Below are 20,899 nucleotides of genomic sequence, written 5' to 3'. Positions count from 1 at the left end.
GACGCCTACTTCCACGTCCCCATCCACCCAGACTCCCAACCTTTTCTGAGATTCGTTTTCGAAAAGGTGGTCTACCAGTTTCGGGCCCTGTGCTTTGGCCTAAGCACAGCTCCTCTCGTGTTTACGAGGCTGATGAGGAATGTAGCCAAATTCCTCCATTTATCGGACATCCGAGCCTCCCTTTATTTGGACGACTGGCTTCTCAGAGCCTCTTCCAGTCGTCGCTGTCTGAAGGATCTCAAGTGGACTCTAGATCTGACCAAGGAATTGGGACTCCTAGTCAATTTGGAAAAGTCGCAACTGGTCCCATCCCAAACTATTGTGTATTTAGGGATGGAGATTCACAGTCTAGCTTTTCGGGCTTTTCCGTCGGCCCCAGAATAAATCAAGCCCTGTTATTCATCCAGAACATGCTGAAGAAGGAACGCTGCTCAGTCAGGCTGTGGATGAGTCTGGTAGGGACGCTATCATCCCTGGAACAATTTGTGTCATTAGGAAGACTACACCTCCGTCCGCTTCAATACCATCTAGCTTTTCACTGGAAAAAGGACAAGACGCTAGAAGCGGTCTCGATCCCGATTTCCGAAAAGATGAAGTCTTGTCTGACTTGGTGGAAGGACAATATCAACTTAAGAGAGGGTCTTCCCCTGGCTGTTCAGACTCCCAACCACGTTCTCTTCTCGGACGCATCGGACGTGGGCTGGGGTGCGACATTAGACGGTCGGGAATGCTCAGGACTGTGGAACTCGAGTCAGAGGAACATGCATATCAACTGCAAGGAGCTGTTGGCAGTACATCTGGCCTTGAAAAGCTTCAAGTCTCTCCTTCGAGGCAAAGTGGTGGAAGTGAACTCAGACAACACCACTGCCTTGGCGTACATCTCCAAGCAAGGAGGGACCCACTCACTGACGTTGTACGAGATCGCAAGGGACCTGCTCATCTGGTCAAAAGGTCAAGACATCTCACTAGTAACGAGGTTCATCCAAGGCAACTTGAATGTCATAGCAGATTGTCTCAGTCGGAAAGGGCAAGTAATTCCAACAGAATGGACCCTCCACAAGGATGTATGCAAGAGACTTTGGGCCACTTGGGGCCAACCAACCATAGATCTCTTTGCAACCTCGCTGACCAAGAGGCTTCCAATCTATTGCTCTCCAGTCCCGGACCCAGCAGCAATACATATAGATGCCTTTCTCCTAGATTGGTCACATCTAGATCTCTACGCATTCCCACCGTTCAAGATTGTCAACAAGGTACTGCAGAAGTTCGCCTCTCACGAAGGGACAAGGTTGACGCTAGTTGCTCCCCTCTGGCCCGCGAGAGAATGGTTCACCGAGGTACTTCGATGGCTGGTAGACGTTCCCAGAAGTCTTCCTCTAAGGGTGGACCTTTTACGTCAGCCGCACGTAAAGAAGGTACACCAAAGCCTCCTCGCTCTTCGTCTGACTGCCTTCAGACTATCGAAAGACTCTCGAGAGCTAGAGGCTTTTCGAAGGAAGCAGCCAGTGCGATTGCTAGAGCAAGGAGAGCATCCACCATTAGAGTCTACCAATCGAAGTGGGAAGTCTTCCGAGACTGGTGCAAGTCAGTCTCTGTATCCTCGACCAGTACCTCTGTAGCTCAAATAGCTGACTTTCTCTTATACCTGAGAAAAGGACGATCCCTTTCAGCTCCCACTATCAAGGGCTACAGAAGCATGTTGGCATCGGTCTTCCGGCATAGAAGCTTAGATCTTTCCAACAATAAAGATCTTCAAGACCTCCTTAAGTCTTTTGAGACCACTAAGGAGCGTCGTTTGGTTACACCTGGTTGGAATTTAGACGTGGTACTAAGATTCCTCATGTCAGACAGGTTTGAGCCGCTACAATCAGCCTCCCTGAAAGATCTCACTTTAAAGACACTTTTCCTGGTATGCTTAGCCTCAGCTAAAAGAGTCAGTGAGATTCATGCCTTCAGCAAGAACATCGGATTTTCTTCAGAAAAAGCCACATGTTCGCTACAACTTGGTTTTCTTGCCAAAAATGAGCTGCCTTCTCGACCTTGGCCTAAATCGTTCGATATTCCCAGCTTATCGGAGATTGTAGGCAATGAACTAGAAAGTCTTATGCCCTGTGAGAGCTCTTAAGTTCTATTTAAAGCGCACTAAACCTTTACGAGGCCAATCTGAAGCTTTATGGTGTTCAGTTAAGAAACCATCTTTGCCTATGTCAAAGAATGCTTTATCCTACTTTATCAGACTGTTAATACGAGAAGCTCATTCACATCTGAGTGAGGAAGACCAAGCTTTGCTTAAGGTGAAGACGCACGAAGTTACAGCTGTTGCAACTTCCGTGGCCTTTAAGCAAAATAGATCTCTGCGAAGTATAATGGACGCAACCTATTGGAGAAGCAAGTCAGTGTTCGCGTCTTTTTATCTAAAGGATGTCCAGTCTCTTTACGAGGACTGCTACACACTGGGACCATTCGTAGCAGCGAGTGCAGTAGTGGGTGAGGGCTCAACCACTACAATTCCCTAATTCCATACCCTTTTAATCTTTCTCTTGAAATGTTTTTAATGTTGTTTTTATGGGTTGTCCGGAAGGCTAAGAAGCCTTTCGCATCCTGGTTGATTTGGCGGGTGGTCAAAGCCATTTCTTGAGAGCGCCTAGATTAGGGGTTTGATGAGGTCCTGTTGTATGGGTTGCAACCCTTGATACTTCAGCTCCTAGGGGTCGATCAGCATCCTAAGAGGATCGCGAGGCTCCGTAAGGAAGACGTACTTAAAAGGCAGAGTAATTGTTCAAGTCGACTTCCTTACCAGGTACCTATTTATTTTGTTTTTGTTATTTTGATAACTTCTAAAATGAAATAAAAATCTCTTAGCTCATAAAATGTAAACATATATTACTGGTCTCTACCCACCATCCTGGGTGTGAATCAGCTATATATTCACCGGCTAAGTTAAATATTTAAAAATGATATTTTAATTATAAAATAAATTTTTGAATATACTTACCCGGTGAATATATAAATTAAATGACCCTCCCTTCCTCCCCAATAGAGACGCAGTGGGACGAGGAGAAAATTGAGTCTTTGTTTACATAAGAGCTGGGTATCTGGTCGACAGATGGCGCTGTTGGGCACACCCGCAACCTGTGTAGCGATCGCTGGCGAGTTTTTTCCGTAGAGTTTGTCTGTCGAGCAACAGAGTTGCAGCTATATATTCACCGGGTAAGTATATTCAAAAATTTATTTTATAATTAAAATATCATTTTTTTTTACTTTTTCTTGCATATTTTTAATAACTTTATGAAAAACTTCGGGCATTTTCGAAAATAATGAGACCAACCTAACATCTCTATGATGAAAATTAAGGTTGTTAGAGCAATTTAAAAAATATATATTGCAAAATGTGCTTGAAAAAATAAATGCCTGGGGGTTAAGGGTTGGAAGTTCCAAATAGCATTGGGGGTAAAAGGGATAATATGTAGTCCAGGAACAAATTTTTCATTTGTAGAGGTTTTATTTCATTTATGTAAACCTTCTCCTTAGGTTGTAATTATCATTAAAAAAGAAATTTTTTAGCCAACATCAATAGATCTTTAGGAAATGTTTTCCAAGTAACATGAAGAATTTCAATATCTTTTTCCATTGATTTATCGCTAATTTCATTTATTATTATTACTATTATTATTACTATCCAAGCTACAACCCTAGTTGGAAAAGCAAGATGCTATAAGCCCAGGGGCTCCAACAGGGAAAAATAGCCCAGTGAGGAAAGGAAATAAGGAAATAAATAAATGGAGAACAAATTAACAATAAATCATTCTAAAATAAGAAACAACGTCAAAACAGACATGTCATATAATAAACTATCAACAACATCAAAAACAAATATGTCATAAATAAACTATAAAAAAAGACTATGTCCGCCTGGTCAACAAAAAAGAATTTGCTCCAACTTTGAACTTTTGAAGTTCTACTGATTCAACCACCCGATTAGGAAGATCATTCCACAACTTGGTCACAGCTGGAATAAAACTTCTAGAGTACTGCGTAGTATTGAGCCTCGTGATGGAGAAGGCCTGGCTATTAGAATTAACTGCTTGCCTAGTATTACGAACAGGATAGAATTGTCCAGGGAGATCTGAATGTAAAGGATGGTCAGAGTTGTGAAAAATCTTATGCAACATGCATAATGAACTAATTGAACGACGGTGCCAGAGATTAATATCTAGATCAGGAATAAGAAATTTAATAGACCGTAAGTTTCTGTCCAACAAATTAAGATGAGAATCAGCAGCTGAAGACCAGACAGGAGAACAATACTCAAAACAAGGTAGAATGAAAGAATTAAAACACTTCTTCAGAATAGATTGATCACCGAAAATCTTGAAAGACTTTCTCAATAAGCCTATTTTTTGTGAAATTGAAGAAGACACAGACCTTATATGTTTCTCAAAAGTAAATTTACTGTCGAGAATCACACCTAAAATTTTGAAAGAGTCATACATATTTAAAGAAACATGTTATTTTGATAATAAAATAAATTTTTGAATATACTTACCCGGTGATTATAATAGCTGCAACTCTGTTGCCCGACAGACAACTCTAAGGTAAAAACTCGCCAGCGATCGCTACACAGGTTGCGGGTGTGCCCAACAGCGCCATCTGTCGTCCAGATACCCAGTACTCAATGTAAACAAAGACTCAATTTTCTCCTCGTTCCACTGCGTCTCTATTGGGGAGGAAGGGAGGGTCATTTAATTTATAATCACCGGGTAAGTATATTCAAAAATTTATTTTATTATCAAAATAATATTTTTCAATATTAAACTTAGCCGGTGATTATAATAGCTGATTCACACCCAGGGGGGTGGGTAGAGACCAGCAATATATGTTTACATTTTTATGAGCTAAGAGTTTTTATTTCATTTTAGAAGTTATCAAAATAACAAAAACAAAATAAATAGGTACCTGGTAAGGAAGTCGACTTGAACAATTACTCTGCCTTTTAAGTACGTCTTCCTTACGGAGCCTCGCGATCCTCTTAGGATGCTGAGCGACCCCTAGGATCTGAAGTATCAAGGGTTGCTACCCATACAACAGGACCTCATCAAAACCCCTAATCTAGGCGCTCTCAAGAAATGACTTTGACCACCCGCCAAATCAACCAGGATGCGAAAGGCTTCTTAGCCTTCCGGACAACCCAAAAAACAACAATAAAAACATTTCAAGAGAAAGATTAAAAGGGTATGGAATTAGGGAATTGTAGTGGTTGAGCCTTCACCCACTACTGCACTCGCTGCTACGAATGGTCCCAGTGTGTAGCAGTCCTCGTAAAGAGACTGGACATCCTTTAGATAAAAAGACGCAAACACTGACTTGCTTCTCCAATAGGTTGCGTCCATTATACTTCGCAGAGATCTATTTTGCTTAAAGGCCACGGAAGTTGCGACAGCTCTAACTTCGTGTGTCCTTACCTTCAGCAATGCTTGGTCTTCCTCACTCAGATGGGAATGAGCTTCTCGTATTAAAAGTCTGATAAAATAGGATAAAGCATTCTTTGACATAGGCAAAGATGGTTTCTTAACTGAACACCATAAAGCTTCAGATAGGCCTCGTAAAGGTTTAGTTCGTTTTAAATAGAACTTAAGAGCTCTCACAGGGCATAAGACTCTTTCTAGTTCATTGCCTACCATATTCGATAAGCTGGGAATATCGAACGATTTCGGCCAAGGTCGAGAAGGTAGCTCATTTTTGGCTAGAAAACCAAGTTGTAGTGAACATGTAGCTTTTTCTGACAAAAATCCGATGTTCTTGCTGAAGGCATGAATCTCACTGACTCTTTTAGCTGTGGCTAAGCATACCAGGAAAAGTGTCTTTAAGGTGAGATCTTTCAGGGAGGCTGATTGTAGCGGCTCAAACCTGTCTGACATGAGGAATCTTAGTACCACGTCTAAATTCCATCCAGGTGTAACCAAACGACGCTCCTTCGTGGTCTCAAAAGACTTAAGGAGGTCCTGTAGATCTTTATTGTTGGAAAGATCTAAGCCTCTATGCCGGAAGACCGCTGCCAACATGCTTCTGTAGCCCTTGATAGTGGGAGCTGAAAGAGATCGTTCTTTTCTCAGGTATAAGAGAAAGTCAGCTATTTGAGCTACAGAGGTACTGGTCGAGGATACAGATACTGACTTGCACCAGTTTCGGAAGACTTCCCACTTCGATTGGTAGACTCTAAGGGTGGATGTTCTCCTTGCTCTAGCAATCGCACTGGCTGCCTCCTTCGAAAAGCCTCTAGCTCTCGAGAGTCTTTCGATAGTCTGAAGGCAGTCAGACGAAGAGCGTGGAGGCTTTGGTGTACCTTCTTTACGTGTGGCTGACGTAGAAGGTCCACCCTTAGAGGAAGACTTCTGGGAACGTCTACTAGCCATCGAAGTACCTCGGTGAACCATTCTCTCGCGGGCCAGAGGGGAGCAACTAGCGTCAACCTTGTCCCTTCGTGAGAGGCGAACTTCTGCAGTACCTTGTTGACAATCTTGAACGGTGGGAATGCGTATAGATCTAGATGCGACCAATCTAGGAGAAAGGCATCTATATGAATTGCTGCTGGGTCCGGGATTGGTGAGCAATATATTGGGAGCCTCTTGGTCATCGAGGTTGCAAAGAGATCTATGGTTGGTTGGCCCCAAGTGGCCCAAAGTCTCTTGCATACATCCTTGTGGAGGGTCCATTCTGTTGGAATTACTTGTCCCTTCCGACTGAGACAATCTGCCATGACATTCAAGTTGCCTTGGATGAACCTCGTAACTAGTGATATGTTTTGACCTTTTGACCAGATGAGCAGGTCCCTTGCGATCTCGTACAACGTCAGTGAGTGGGTCCCTCCTTGCTTGGAGATGTACGCCAAGGCAGTGGTGTTGTCCGAGTTCACTTCTACCACTTTGCCTTGAAGGAGAGACCTGAAGCTTTTCAAGGCCAGATGTACTGCCAGTAGCTCCTTGCAGTTGATATGCATTATCCTTTGACTCGAGTTCCATAATCCCGAACATTCCCGACCGTCTAATGTCGCGCCCCAGCCTACGTCCGATGCGTCCGAGAAGAGAACGTGGTTGGGAGTCTGAACAGCCAGGGGCAGACCCTCTCTGAGGCTGATACTGTCCTTCCACCAAGTCAGGCAAGACTTCATCTTCTCGGAAATGGGGATCGAGACCGCTTCTAGCGTCTTGTCCTTTTTCCAGTGAAATGCTAGGTGATATTGAAGAGGACGGAGGTGTAGTCTTCCTAATGACACAAACTGTTCCAGGGATGATAGCGTCCCTATCAGACTCATCCACTTCCTGACTGAACATCGTTCCTTCTTCAGCATGTTCTGGATGCATAACTGGGCTTGGCTTGTTCTGGGGGCCGACGGAAAAGCCCGAAAAGCTAGACTGTGAATCTCCATCCCTAAATACACAATAGTTTGGGATGGGACCATTTGTGACTTTTCCATATTGACAAGGAGACCCAACTCCTTGGTCAGATCTAGAGTCCACTTTAGATCCTTCAGACAGCGACGACTGGAAGAAGCTCTGAGAAGCCAGTCGTCCAAATAGAGGGAGGCTCGGATGTCCGCTAAATGAAGGAATTTGGCTACATTCCTCATCAGCCTCGTAAACACAAGAGGAGCTGTGCTTAGGCCAAAGCACAGGGCTTGAAACTGGTAGACAACCTTTTCGAAAACGAATCTCAGAAAAGGTTGGGAGTCCGGGTGGATGGGGACGTGGAAGTAGGCGTCCCTTAGGTCTAAAGAGACCATCCAGTCTTCCCTTCTGACCGCTGCTAGAACCGACTTTGTGGTCTCCATGGAGAACGTCTGCTTTGTGACAAAGACATTCAGAGCACTGACGTCTAGCACCGGCCTCCACCCTCCTGTCTTCTTTGACACCAAGAAGAGTCGGTTGTAGAATCCCGGGGTTTGATGGTCCGAGACTTTGGCCACCGCTCCCTTCTCTAGTAAAAGAGACACTTCCTGTTTCAAGGCTCGTCTCTTGTCTTCCTCTCTGTACCTGGGAGAGAGATCGATGGGAGACGTTGCTAGAGGGGGTTTCCGTACGAACGGGATCTTGTACCCCTCTCTGAGCAACTTCACAGATTGTGCATCTGCGCCTCTCTTTTCCCAGGTCTGCCAGAAGTTCTTGAGTCTGGCTCCCACTGCTGTCTGAAGAAGCTGGCAGTCAGACTCTGCCCTTAAAGGACTTGGTTCCTTTCTTCTTTCCTCGTTTCCCTTCGGCACGAGCACCTCCTCTGCTGGAGGCTCTGCCACGAAAGGGCGGAATAAAACGGGACGCTGGAGTGTCCATCCTTGGTCTAGCTGACAAGGTAGGCAAAGGGGTGGCTTTGCGATCGGAGGACGCAACAAGATCGTGAGTGTCCTTCTGTATCAAAGAAGCGGCAATTTCCTTAATCAGGTCTTCTGGAAAAAGGCACTTGGAAAGAGGAGCAAACAGAAGTTCGGATCTCTGGCATGGTGTAACTCCAGCTGAAAGGAATGAGCATAGGTTTTCACGCTTCTTAAGGACTCCGGACACAAAAGATGCAGCAAGCTCATTAGACCCATCACGTACGGCCTTGTCCATGCAGGACATAATGAGCAAGGAAGTCTCCTTCTCTGTCGGAGAGATCTTTCTGCTTAGAGCTCCTAGACACCAGTCTAAGAAGTTAAAAATTTCGAAGGCTCTAAAGATACCTTTCAAAAGGTGGTCCAGGTCCGAAGATGACCAACATATCTTTGAGCGTCTCATGGCAAGGCGGCGGGGAGAGTCTACAAGACTTGAGAAGTCGCCCTGGGCAGAGGCAGGAACTCCCAAGCCGAGAACTTCTCCCGTGGCATACCAGACGCTCGATCTAGAAGAGAGTCTAGCAGGGGGAAACGTAAAAGCTGTCTTCCCTAAACTCTTCTTGGACTGCAGCCATTCTCCTATCACCCGCAAAGCTCTCTTGGACGAGCGTGCGAGGACGAGTCTAGTAAAGGCAGGAGTGGTTGACGGCATGCCTAACACAAACTCTGACGGAGGAGAACGCGGAGCCACAGAAACAAACTGGTCCGGAAACATCTCTTTGAAAAGGGCCAAAACTTTCCTAAAGTCCAAAGAGGGTTGCGTAGACTTAGGCTCGTCCAGTTCTGAATGCGGTTCATCTACGTGTGCAGCAACATCATCATCAGAAAGTCCCTCATCCGATAACTGATGAGGGAACGGCAACGGAGTGGGTAACGGCTGGTTAGCTGAGTCCGGTCGCACGGGTGCATGCGTGACTGAGCCGGACGCAACGTCATGGAACTGTTGCCCAGTCTGTGAGCTGGGAACAACCATAGCAGCGCGGGGACGCACAGCGTCTACTCCAGACTGCCTGGACTGATGTGGGTGAGCAGTGGCAACCACACTGGGTTGCGGAGGTTGACGCACCGCGTCAAAACAAAACAACTCTGACGGTTGTTGAACCTCACGAACGTCAACGGAGACCTCCGTGCGACGCTGAACGTCAACATGCGGCTGGCAGATCACACTGGAACGCATGGGTGGCGGAACTCTCTCAACTGGTGTGCGTGAGAAGGTTACCTCAGCGTCCACAGGACGCACAACCGATCGTGTGGGCGGTTGTAGGCAAGGAGCTGCACTAGCTGGTGCGGCAGCAACCTTCTCCGCACGAAAGTCCTGCATAAGAGACGTCAGTTTAGACTGCATGTCTTGCAGTAGAGACCACTTAGGGTCTACAGGAGCAGGTGCGGCGACAGACGGTGTAACTGTCTGAAGCGGTACCGCTTTGCCTCTCTTAGGCGGTGAGCAGTCATCGGATGACGGCAGCGAGTCCGAACTGACCCAGTGGCTACAACTGGGCCGTTGGACTTGTGCGGAAGGGACCGACTTGCGCTTTAACGGTCGTGAGACCTTGGTCCAGGGTTTCTTGCGAGAAACACCTTCCGAAGACGAGGTATAAATGGGCTCTCTCGTCTTAGTTAGGCAGGGGCGATCTTGGGTAGATACGCCCGATACCACGGAGGGAACGTCTGTTCGCTGATTAAAGCCTCTCGAACCCATTTGTCGTACGACATTGCTTCTCCCCTGGACTTGGGAGCTTGCAAGAGGTCCCGGACTAGGAGGACGACAGACACGAACAGACGAACCCTCAAGCGCAACACTATCCACAACACTATCACTCGGCACTTTAGCACTTCCCACTGCACTTTTGCACTTAAGCTCCTTCACATCCGCCATGAGCTGATTACGGTCACTAGCAAGGGACTCAACTCTCTCACCCAGAGCCTGGATGGCACGCATCATATCAGCCATCGAAGGTTCCTGAGTGCCAGGAGGGGGGTTAGGAGCAACCACTACAGGGGAAGGAATAGGTTGTGGGGCATGAGGAGAGGATATATCAACAGAACGAGAAGAACTTCTCCTAACTCTATCTCTCTCTAGCCTACGTGTATACTTTTGGAATTCTATAAAATCGAATTCCGAAAGCCCAACGCACTCCTCACACCGATCTTCTAATTGACAGGTTTTATCCCGACAATTGGAACAAACAGTGTGAGGGTCGATAGAAGCCTTCGGAAGACGCCTTGAACAGTCCCTAGCATTACACTTCCTAAATTTTGGGACTTGTGAAGGGTCAGCCATTTTGAATTGGTCAAAGGGAAATTCAAAAAACTATCATAAAGTCATCAACAAAGAATCCGTTATCAAAAAGAGTTCAAGGATTTGTGTGAAGAGAAACCCTGCACAGCGAAAGCTCAAAACTAGAATAAAGTACTTCACCCATTTGTTGTGAAAAAACTCCAGTTTAGCAACAGCGAGTAAGTACGTCTTGTCGATAGCACGACAGAGAGAAAATTGAGTCTTTGTTTACATTGAGTACTGGGTATCTGGACGACAGATGGCGCTGTTGGGCACACCCGCAACCTGTGTAGCGATCGCTGGCGAGTTTTTACCTTAGAGTTGTCTGTCGGGCAACAGAGTTGCAGCTATTATAATCACCGGCTAAGTTTAATATTGAAAAATTATCAATACTGAGATCCGGATGTTGAGGAACCACCGTCCTTGACCTACTTACAATCATACTTTGAGTTTTGTTAGGATTCAACTTCATACCCCATAATTTGCACCATGCACTAATTCTAGCTAAATCTCTATTAAGGGATTCACCAACCCTAGATCTACATGCAGGGGATGGAATTGATGCAAAGAGAGTAGCATCATCTGCATATGCAACAAGCTTGTTTTCTAGGCCAAACCACATGTCATGTGTATATAGTATAAAAAGTAATGGGCCAAGAACACTACCCTGTGGAACACCGGATATCACATTCCTATAATCACTATGGTGCCCATCAACAACAACTCTTTGAGATCTATTACTTAAAAAATCAATAATAATGCTAAGAAACGACCCACCCACTCCCAACTGTTTCAGTTTGAAAACAAGGGCCTCATGATTAACACGGTCAAAGGCAGCACTAAAATCAAGGCCAATCATACGAACTTCCCGACCACAATCAAGGGATTTCTGTACAGCATTGGAGATTGTAAGAAGGGCATCACATGCTCCAAGGCCTTTACGAAAACCAAATTGCAAACTAGGGAGTAGATGATTACCTTCAGCAAACCTATTAAGACGTTTTGCCAGAAGACGTTCAAAAACTTTAGATAATATGGGAGTTATGGAAATTGGGCGGTAACTAAGGAGTATAACTTTTCGAGTGATGAAAGCGCTAGTTACAAAGAATTCTGGATTGTAAAGTCTTTTGAAATAAAGAATATATCCAAATTCAGTATTATGGACGTCAAGTTACATTAACTGAAAGCCTCGAGAAATGCCTAGTAAGTCTACAACAGCACAGTACTTATTTTTTTAACACATTCTTTTTATATTACCAAAGTATGAACCACACATACACGACTTTCATGAATGCGATCTGCCGATGATTTTGACAAAATTACCGTTTCCATGACTTTGGTGGTAACAATCACCATATAAAGCCTTATTTGCAACTACCGTTAACCATTTACAAGAAGTCTTTGTCTTCTATGTGATATATTGCAGAATGATTGCTGATTATAAGCAAACTAGATGATGGTATGTTGCAACTGCAGAATGTTTGCTGAATACAAGCAGACTAGTTGATGGTATCCCTGCAACCATCTTCAAATATGGTCAACTATTTAAATTTTTTGCCAATCTGTACAGTACAGTCAGCCCTTAATGTTCATGGGTTTGACATTGCAAATGTTACTATTCGTAGGAAGGATAACAGATTCCTCATTATTAGCATTATTAGCTAAGCTGCAGCCCTATTGTATTTTTGTGGTATTTGTAGTTAGACAGTATAAGATTGCTATACCCGAGAACTCAAAATTATATAAGAGTGAATGTACCTGAACTGAAAAGACATAAAATGTAAGCAGTTAGATATATAAGAGGAAATATAGCACAGGAGAATGAACCGAGACTGAGGCCGTTGATGTATATCATACAAAAGTCTATCAGGTGTTGCTCTGTATTTGGCCTTATATAACTTTAAATGCTTTCGTGTACTTGGTGTTATATAATTTTGAATGATATTACACATACTTGGAAGTCTTTTTCTCAAGGCTAAGATACAAAGTTTTTTTGTATTCTATGTAAATCTAACCAATATTAAATCATTATTTGTTATAAGTCAATTTTTATTGGTTGAAATTCAGCTTCATGTCCATGAGATCCGTGGAAATAATAAATTAAATTAGCTTTCTGGAAAAAAAATTTAGGTTAAATTACCATTCACAGCGATGGGTTGCATTAAAGGTTATGCACAGTATGTGTAAACCATAATTAACCATGCCCTAATTATTAACTAAACTTACTAAGAAAATATTAAACATAAAATAAACTTAATCTAGATTTAATATTGACTAGTATAAAACCTGAAAAATCTGACATTATGAAGTATTTATAATAAGAAATAAAATTCCTACCTTATTAAGTACTTTGAAATCATTTGAAACCTTTGCAGCCATGACTAGTGGTACTATACTTGAAAACATCCAGCAGAGAAGGTTGCAAGTCATAGCTGTTAAATATATCCATGATATCTCCACAGGTTTTCCATGTGTCACGTGGCCACTAAACTGAAAAATGTAAATTGAATTAGTATTTTACAATTCGAGAAAATATCCATGTCATTCCAATGACTTTATGATACAATGGTGCAGTATAACGTAGTCATAAGATATCATAATCATATCTCTAGACAGTTTAATTTGTTTTTAATGAGACCAGCAAAAATAAAGAATCTAGACAGCATGGTGGAAAGAGATCAACGGTAATGGATGAAAAGTGAACGGCAGAAAGAAATGAAGCTTGGTATACCATCCCCAGACAGGGGAGGCTACTTAAAGTGAAAATGGAGGTTAAAATATAATTATAATCACAGTATTAGATATTTACATAGCGTTTTAGCTTTACATGTCTAATTGTTTCTTTACTTATTCTGGACATGAGGTTTCCATCATTCAAGTTAATGAGAGGTTACTTGCATTTTTACAAGCTGTTATTTCCCATTGTTTAATATTTTCATTATATTTTTTCATTAATTCATTTTCTTACAAAGCTGTAGGAATGAAAATTTAAACATAAAATCTTATGTAGTTTTAATATTTAGTAATTTTTAAAGTACTGTTCGAATACAATGAAAAGACTAAGTACTGCACAGTTTTATATACAGGTTTTGTCTCAGTGTATAATACATGAATGATTCAAACAGCAACAAATAGACATCTATACTTTACCAGAGCAATATGATAGCTTTTAACCGTAATGATCAGATCAGCCAAACCAGTAATAGCCCTGAACATTGTCACGCACAGCATCAAACCGACTATCAGTCCTAGTTCACGATTTAAGTGCTGGACAAACCTTGTACTCTCATCAATTTGCTGTAATATTAATATTATATTATTAAATAGTCCTGACTTTTGTTAATGAATTATGAATGTATTTTTATATTAATCTTGCCAAAACGGACCTTAAAACCCAAATTATTATTAACATCATAAGTTTGAATTTTCAATTAGTATAATCTAGCTGAGAATTTCAGCACTTTCTTTTCCCTGGGAAGCATGTACAAGTACATGCTGATATAAAAAATATTTCCTACTTTTGCATGGCATGAAATATGGTCATACTACCCAGCGATCACTGAATAATTGTAGTTAATGGCGGATAAATACCATGATATGGAATTTTGTTGGATCTGTATGAGTTATTTATACTGAATGTGTTTTAAAGCATTAGTAGAACACTAATTATACCAAAATTTCAAGTCAATTGACTGATATTTTACCATTAATAAAAATCAATTAGTAATGTAGTAGGTAGTAGTAGGTTGGCCAGGGCCTCAGCCACCCGTTGAGATACTACTGCTAGAGAGTTATTGGCTCCTTTGACTGGCCAGACAGTATTATATTGGATCCCTCTCTCTGGTTACAACTCAGTTTTCCTTTTCCCACACATGCACCTAATAGTCTGGCCTATTCTTTCTACATTTACCTCTTTCCTCATACACCTAACAACACTGAGATTACCAAACAATTCTTCTTTGTTCAAGATTTTAGAGTACTATTGCACCATAGTTGTTCAGTGGGTACTTTCCTCTTGGTAAGGGTAGAAGAGACTCTGTAGCTATGGTAAGCAGCTCTTCTAGGAGAAGGACACTCCAAAATCAAACCTTTGTTCTTATTGAATGGTGCACTAAAACCACTAGGTACCAACTGATGAGTTAGGCCTGAAAAATTACCCTTAATCAAAGACTTGTTGGTCTTCTGAACTTATAAAGCTTTGTCATTAACTTCTTTGGTAGAGTTCTTTTGCTTGAGGGTACACTCAGGTACACTATTTTATCTTATTTCTCTTCTTATTATTTTGAATTTTTTATAGAAATCTGATTTTGACAGTTGAATCACCATTTTCATAGCCAAGGAATGCAATGGTATCAAAATAAATAAGCTAAATTCAACAAGAAACCTATTTGACAGAAGTATTCTATTTTATTGAATGTTATTATCAACAGCAAACCTATTTGACTGAAATATGTTATTTTGATAATAAAATAAATTTTTGAATTTACTTACCCGGTGATTATAATAGCTGCAACTCTGTTGCTCGACAGAAAACTCTAAGGTAAAACTCGCCAGCGATCGCTACACAGGTTGCGGGTGTGCCCAACAGCGCCATCTGTCGTCCAGATACCCAGTACTCAATGTAAACAAAGAACTCAATTTTCTCCTCGTTCCACTGCGTCTCTATTGGGGAGGAAGGGAGGGTCCTTTAATTTATAATCACCGGGTAAGTATATTCAAAAATTTATTTTATTATCAAAATAACATTTTTCAATATTTAACTTAGCCGGTGATTATAATAGCTGATTCACACCCAGGGGGATGGGTAGAGACCAGCAAAATATGTTTACATTATTATGAGCTAAGAGTTTTTATTTCATTTTAGAAGTTATCAAAATAACAAAAACAAAATAAATAGGTACCTGGTAAGGAAGTCGACTTGAACAATTACAGTACTCTGCCTTTTTAAGTACGTCTTCCTTACGGAGCCTCGCGATCCTCTTAGGATGCTGATCGACCCCTAGGATCTGATGTATCAAGGGTTGCAACCCATACCACAGGACCTCATCAAAACCTCTAATCTAGGCGCTCTCAAGAAATGACTTTGACCACCCGCCAAATCAACTAGGATGCGAAAGGCTTCTTAGCCTTCCGGACAACCCAAAAAACAACAATAAAAACATTTCAAGAGAAAGATTAAAAAGGTTATGGAATTAGGGAATTGTAGTGGTTGAGCCCTCACCCACTACTGCACTCGCTGCTACGAATGGTCCCAGTGTGTAGCAGTTCTCGTAAAGAGACTGGACATCCTTAAGATAAAAAGACGCGAACACTGACTTGCTTCTCCAATAGGTTGCGTCCATTATACTTCGCAGAGATCTATTTTGTTTAAAGGCCACGGAAGTTGCGACAGCTCTAACTTCATGTGTCCTTACCTTCAGCAAAGCTTGGTCTTCCTCACTCAGATGGGAATGAGCTTCTCGTATTAACAGTCTGATAAAATAGGATAAAGCATTCTTTGACATAGGCAAAGATGGTTTCTTAACTGAACACCATAAAGCTTCAGACAGGCCTCGTAAAGGTTTAGTTCGTTTTAAATAGAACTTAAGAGCTCTCACAGGGCATAAGACTCTTTCTAGTTCATTGCCAACCATATTCGATAAGCTTGGAATATCGAACTATTTCGGCCAAGGTTGAGAAGGCAGCTCGTTTTTGGCTAGAAAACCAAGTTGTAGTGAACATGTAGCTTTTTCCGACGAAAATCCGATGTTCTTGCTGAAGGCATGAATCTCACTGACTCTTTTAGCTGTGGCTAAGCATACCAGGAAAAGAGTCTTTAAGGTGAGATCTTTCAGGGAGGCTGATTGTAGCGGCTCGAACCTGTCTGACATAAGGAATCTTAGTACCACGTCTAAATTCCAACCAGGTGTAACCAAACGACGCTCCTTCGTGGTCTCAAAAGACTTAAGGAGGTCCTGTAGATCTTTATTGTTGGAAAGATCTAAGCCTCTGTGATGGAAGACTGATGCCAACATGCTTCTGTAACCCTTGATAGTGGGAGCTGAAAGAGATCGTTCTTTCCTCAGGTATAAGAGGAAGTCAGCTATTTGAGTTACAGAGGTACTGGTCGAGGATACAGATACTGACTTGCACCAGTTTCGGAAGACTTCCCACTTCGATTGGTAGACTCTAAGGGTGGATGTTCTCCTTGCTCTAGCAATCGCCCTGGCTGCCTCCTTCGAAAAGCCTCTAGCTCTCGAGAGTCTTTCGATAGTCTGAAGGCAGTCAGACGAAGAGCGTGGAGGCTTTGGTGTACCTTCTTTACGTGTGGCTGACGTAGAAGGTCCACCCTTAGAGGAAGAGTTCTGAGAACGTCTACTAGCCATCGAAGTATCTCGGTGAACCATTCTCTCGCGGGCCAGAGGGAAGCAACTAACGTCAACCTTGTCCCTTCGTGAGAGGCGAACTTCTGCAGTACCTTGTTGACAATCTTGAACGGTGGGAATGCGTAGAGATCCAGATGTGACCAATCTAGGAGGAAAGCATCTATATGTATTGCTGCTGGGTCCGGGACTGGAGAGCAATAGATTGGAAGCCTCTTGGTCAGCGAGGTTGCAAAGAGATCTATGGATGGTTTTACCCCAAGTGGCCCAAAGTCTCTTGCACACATCCTTGTGGAGGGTCCATTCGGTTGGAATTACTTGCCCTTTCCGACTGAGACAATCTGCTATGACGTTCAAGTCGCCTTGGATGAACCTCGTTACTAGGGAGATGTCTTGACCTTTTGACCAGATGAGCAGGTCCCTTGTGATCTCGTACAACGTCAGTGAGTGGGTACCTCCTTGTTTGGAGATGTACGCCAAGGCCGTGGTGATGTCCGAGTTAACTTCCACCACTTTGCCTCGAAGGAGAGACTTGAAGCTTTTCAAGGCCAGATGTACTGCCAACAGCTCCTTGCAGTTGATATGCATGCTCCTCTGACTCGAGTTCCACAGTCCTGAGCATTCCCGACCGTCTAGTGTCGCGCCCCAGCCCACGTCCGCTGCGTCCGAGAAGAGAACGTGGTTGGGAGTCTGAACAGCCAGGGGAAGACCCTCTCTTAGGTTGATATTGTCCTTCCACCAAGTCAGACAAGACTTTATCTTTTCGGAAACCGGGATCGAGACCGCTTCTAGCGTCTTGTCCTTTTTCCAGTGAAAAGCTAGATGGTATTGAAGAGGACGGAGGTGTAGTCTTCCTAGTGACACAAATTGTTCCACGGATGACAGCGTCCCTACCAGACTCATCCACAGCCTGACTGAGCAGCGTTCCTTCTTCAGCATCTTCTGGATGGATAGCAGGGCTTGATCTATTTTGGGGGCTGATCGTCTTGTTGTTCAGCAACGTCCTCATCAGAGGGTTCCTCATCCTGATGAGGAAACGGCAACGGAGTGGGCAACGTCTGGCTCGCTGAGTCCGGTCGCACTGGTGGATGCGTGACGGAGCCGGACGCAATATCATGGAACTGCTGCACAGTCTGTGAACTGTCAACAACCATGGGTGCGCGAGGAAGCACAGCGTCAACCCGAGACTGTCTAGACCGTCTGGGTTGTGCAGTCAACACCCTACCGGGTTGCTGAGGTTGACGCACTGCGTCAAAACAAGTCACCTCTGCTGGTTGTTGAACGTCCTGAACGTCAACAATCACCTCCGAGCGTCGCTTAACGTCAACGTGCGGCTGGCAACCCACACTGGGTCGCATCGGTGGAGGGACCACCTCAACTGGCAGACGCGAGTAGGTTACCTCAGCGTCAACAGAGCGCACAACCGACCGGTTGGAAGGTTGTTGGCCAGAAGGTTCGGTAGCAACCTTCTCCTCATTAAAGTCCTCTAACAAGGACGCAAGCTTGGACTGCATGTCTTGCTGCATGTCTTGCAGCAAAGCCCATTTAGGGTCTACGGGAGCAGGTGTGGCCACAGACGGGGTTAGCGACTGAGGCGGTACCGTTTACCATCCCTGAAAGCCTTGTTATGCGTGACATAATTGTACAGCAAAACTTCAAAGGCTCGAAAACAGCTGTGAAGTTGACCTGTAAACAACTTGGAGCGTCTCCTGGCCAGGCGCCAGGGAGAGTCTACGAGAATTGAGAAGTGTATCTGGGCAGAGGCATGAACTCCCAAGCCGAGAACTTCTCTCGTGTCATATCAGACTCTTGCTCTATAAACCAGTTTAAAAGAAGGGAAAGCAAAGGCTGTATCCCCCAAACTCCTCCTGGTGAAAAACCAGTCGCCTAGCCAACGTAACGCTCTCTAGGAGAGCGAGAGAGCACTAGCTTAAAAACAACGGCTTCGAAGTAGCTAGGCCTAGTGTAAGTTCTGACGTTTAGGCGAACGAGGAGCAGCAGTTACAAAAGATCCGGACAAAGATCCTTAAAAAAATCATCATGATTTGATTAAAGTCCATAGGAGGCTAAGCAGCTTTAGGCTCCTCTCCATCTGACAGAGTCCTCAAGGGAATATCAGTAGGAGGGAGAACAGCAACTTCCTCATCTACAGGAACCTTGTCCGATAAAAGCTGAGTCTCAAGCAAGGGAGAGACCTACCGTGGTGGCAATGCTTTACAAGCAGAGTCCACACTCACTGGTGCATTAGTAGCGTATCAGAACGCAACGTCATGTAACTGCTTGACAGTCTGTGAACTGTCAACAACTGAACTGTCAACCACAACAGGTGCGTGAGGACGCACAGCGTCCACTCGAGACTGCTTTGACTGCCTAGACTGAGCAGTCAAAACAACTCTAGAATGCGGAGGTTGACGCACAGCGTCAAAACAAGTCAACTCCGATTGTTAGTGAACGTCTAGAACGTCAACAGGAGCATCAGCAAGTGGGCTAACGTCCAAATGCGGCTGAAAAACCACACGAGACCGCATCGAGTGTGGTTCTAAACAACCTGACTGACGTGACTAAGCTACGCCAACGTCAACAGTAAGCACAAAGGAACGTTAGGTTGGCTGAAAGCCAGGATATCGATGAGATAAACGGCTAGACTCAACGGACTAATCGGCAGAATAGTCTTCCATAAGGGAGGCAAGCATATACTGCATGTCTTGCCATACAACCCATTAAGGATCAACGGAAATGGTTGTGGTAAGAGACGAGGGTAACGTCTGTGACCGCAACACTTTGCCTACAAAAAAAGACTCGGAGTCTGTGTTACGCTTTTGTTAGGCGGCGAGCAGTTATCCGATGACTGCATAGGGTCAGAGCTGTCCTAATGGTTGTAACCAGGACGCTGGACCTGTCCTGAAAGGACTGACTTTCGCTTAAGGGCTTCGAAACCTTGTGACAGGTTTCTTATGCGAAAAGCCTTCGGATGACGAGGAGAAACAACGTCTCTCTCGTCTTATGGTAGGGGAGATCTTGGTAAGATACACCCGATACCATAGAGGGAAAACGTCTGTTCGTTGGTCAAGGCCTCTCGAACCCATAAGTCATTTGACATTACTTCTCCCCTGGGCTTGGGAGCATGTAAGAGGTCCCGGACTAGGTGAACGACAGGCACGAACAGACGAACCTCGGACGCAACACTGTAACACTTTGCGCCTCGGACGCAACACTGTAACACTTTGCGCATATCACTTTATCACTTCGATTTTCTGTTTTGCACTTATTTCTACCTGAAACACGCAATTCTACCCTTCATTAAAAGGTAGTAATTGCGAAATCAGTCGTATAATGCAAGCTCATTAATACCAGCAAAAAACAGAAAACATATTTTAAGATAAAAAAATCAGTGGCTGGGAAAGAGACTAAACACTAGTTCATATAAACTACGTTTTCAATCTCTCACCGCACATAGCCTGGGGACGAGAATAAAAACCTAAAAACGTTTTATCCTTCCTCCCCGTACAGCGACTAGGGACGCGAGTAACACGAGAACAACGTTACCCGCTTGAACGGAACGTTTTCTCTCCTCTCTCTCCCTCCGTCTCTATCTCTCTCTCTCTTTCTCTCTTGATTTCGCACCTAAGAGAAGAGCCCAATTATATTTCGTCAAAAAAACATGTTATTTGACTAAAGGAAAAAACTGAAAGGTTTTTCAAATAAAAAGTTCCTTTAAATTAGAATTTAAAACATTTAAGCTAAGAAAGAATGAACAAAACGTCAGAATCGATTTACTCTTACTGCAAAGTGAAACCGTGATACACTCTCTCTCTATCGTAACGATAGAGCGCATGTTGAACGTCCTGAACGTCAACAACTGCGTAGCATAAATAAACTAAACGTTAGTTCATCTTT

The 20,899-nt window shown here is 43.6% G+C and overlaps 1 protein-coding gene across 1 annotated transcript in view; it reads right to left on the bottom strand.

Moving 5' to 3' along the window:
• LOC137656816 (uncharacterized) overlaps positions 1-20,899 on the bottom strand; it is a 78,629-nt gene that overhangs the window by 9,836 nt on the left and 47,894 nt on the right. The window contains exons 9-10 of the mRNA XM_068391127.1: positions 13,791-13,937; positions 12,978-13,130 (exon numbers count right to left, since the gene is read on the bottom strand). Of these exons, the coding sequence (XP_068247228.1) occupies positions 12,978-13,130; positions 13,791-13,937 (300 nt within the window). The remainder of the gene's footprint in view (positions 1-12,977; positions 13,131-13,790; positions 13,938-20,899) is intronic.

The sequence above is a fragment of the Palaemon carinicauda genome, chromosome 17 (assembly GCF_036898095.1).
Source record: "Palaemon carinicauda isolate YSFRI2023 chromosome 17, ASM3689809v2, whole genome shotgun sequence".
Classification (NCBI taxonomy): Eukaryota; Metazoa; Arthropoda; class Malacostraca; order Decapoda; family Palaemonidae; genus Palaemon; species Palaemon carinicauda.
Note: the sequence above shows the minus strand (reverse complement) of the source record. Positions and strands in the feature narration are given on the sequence as shown.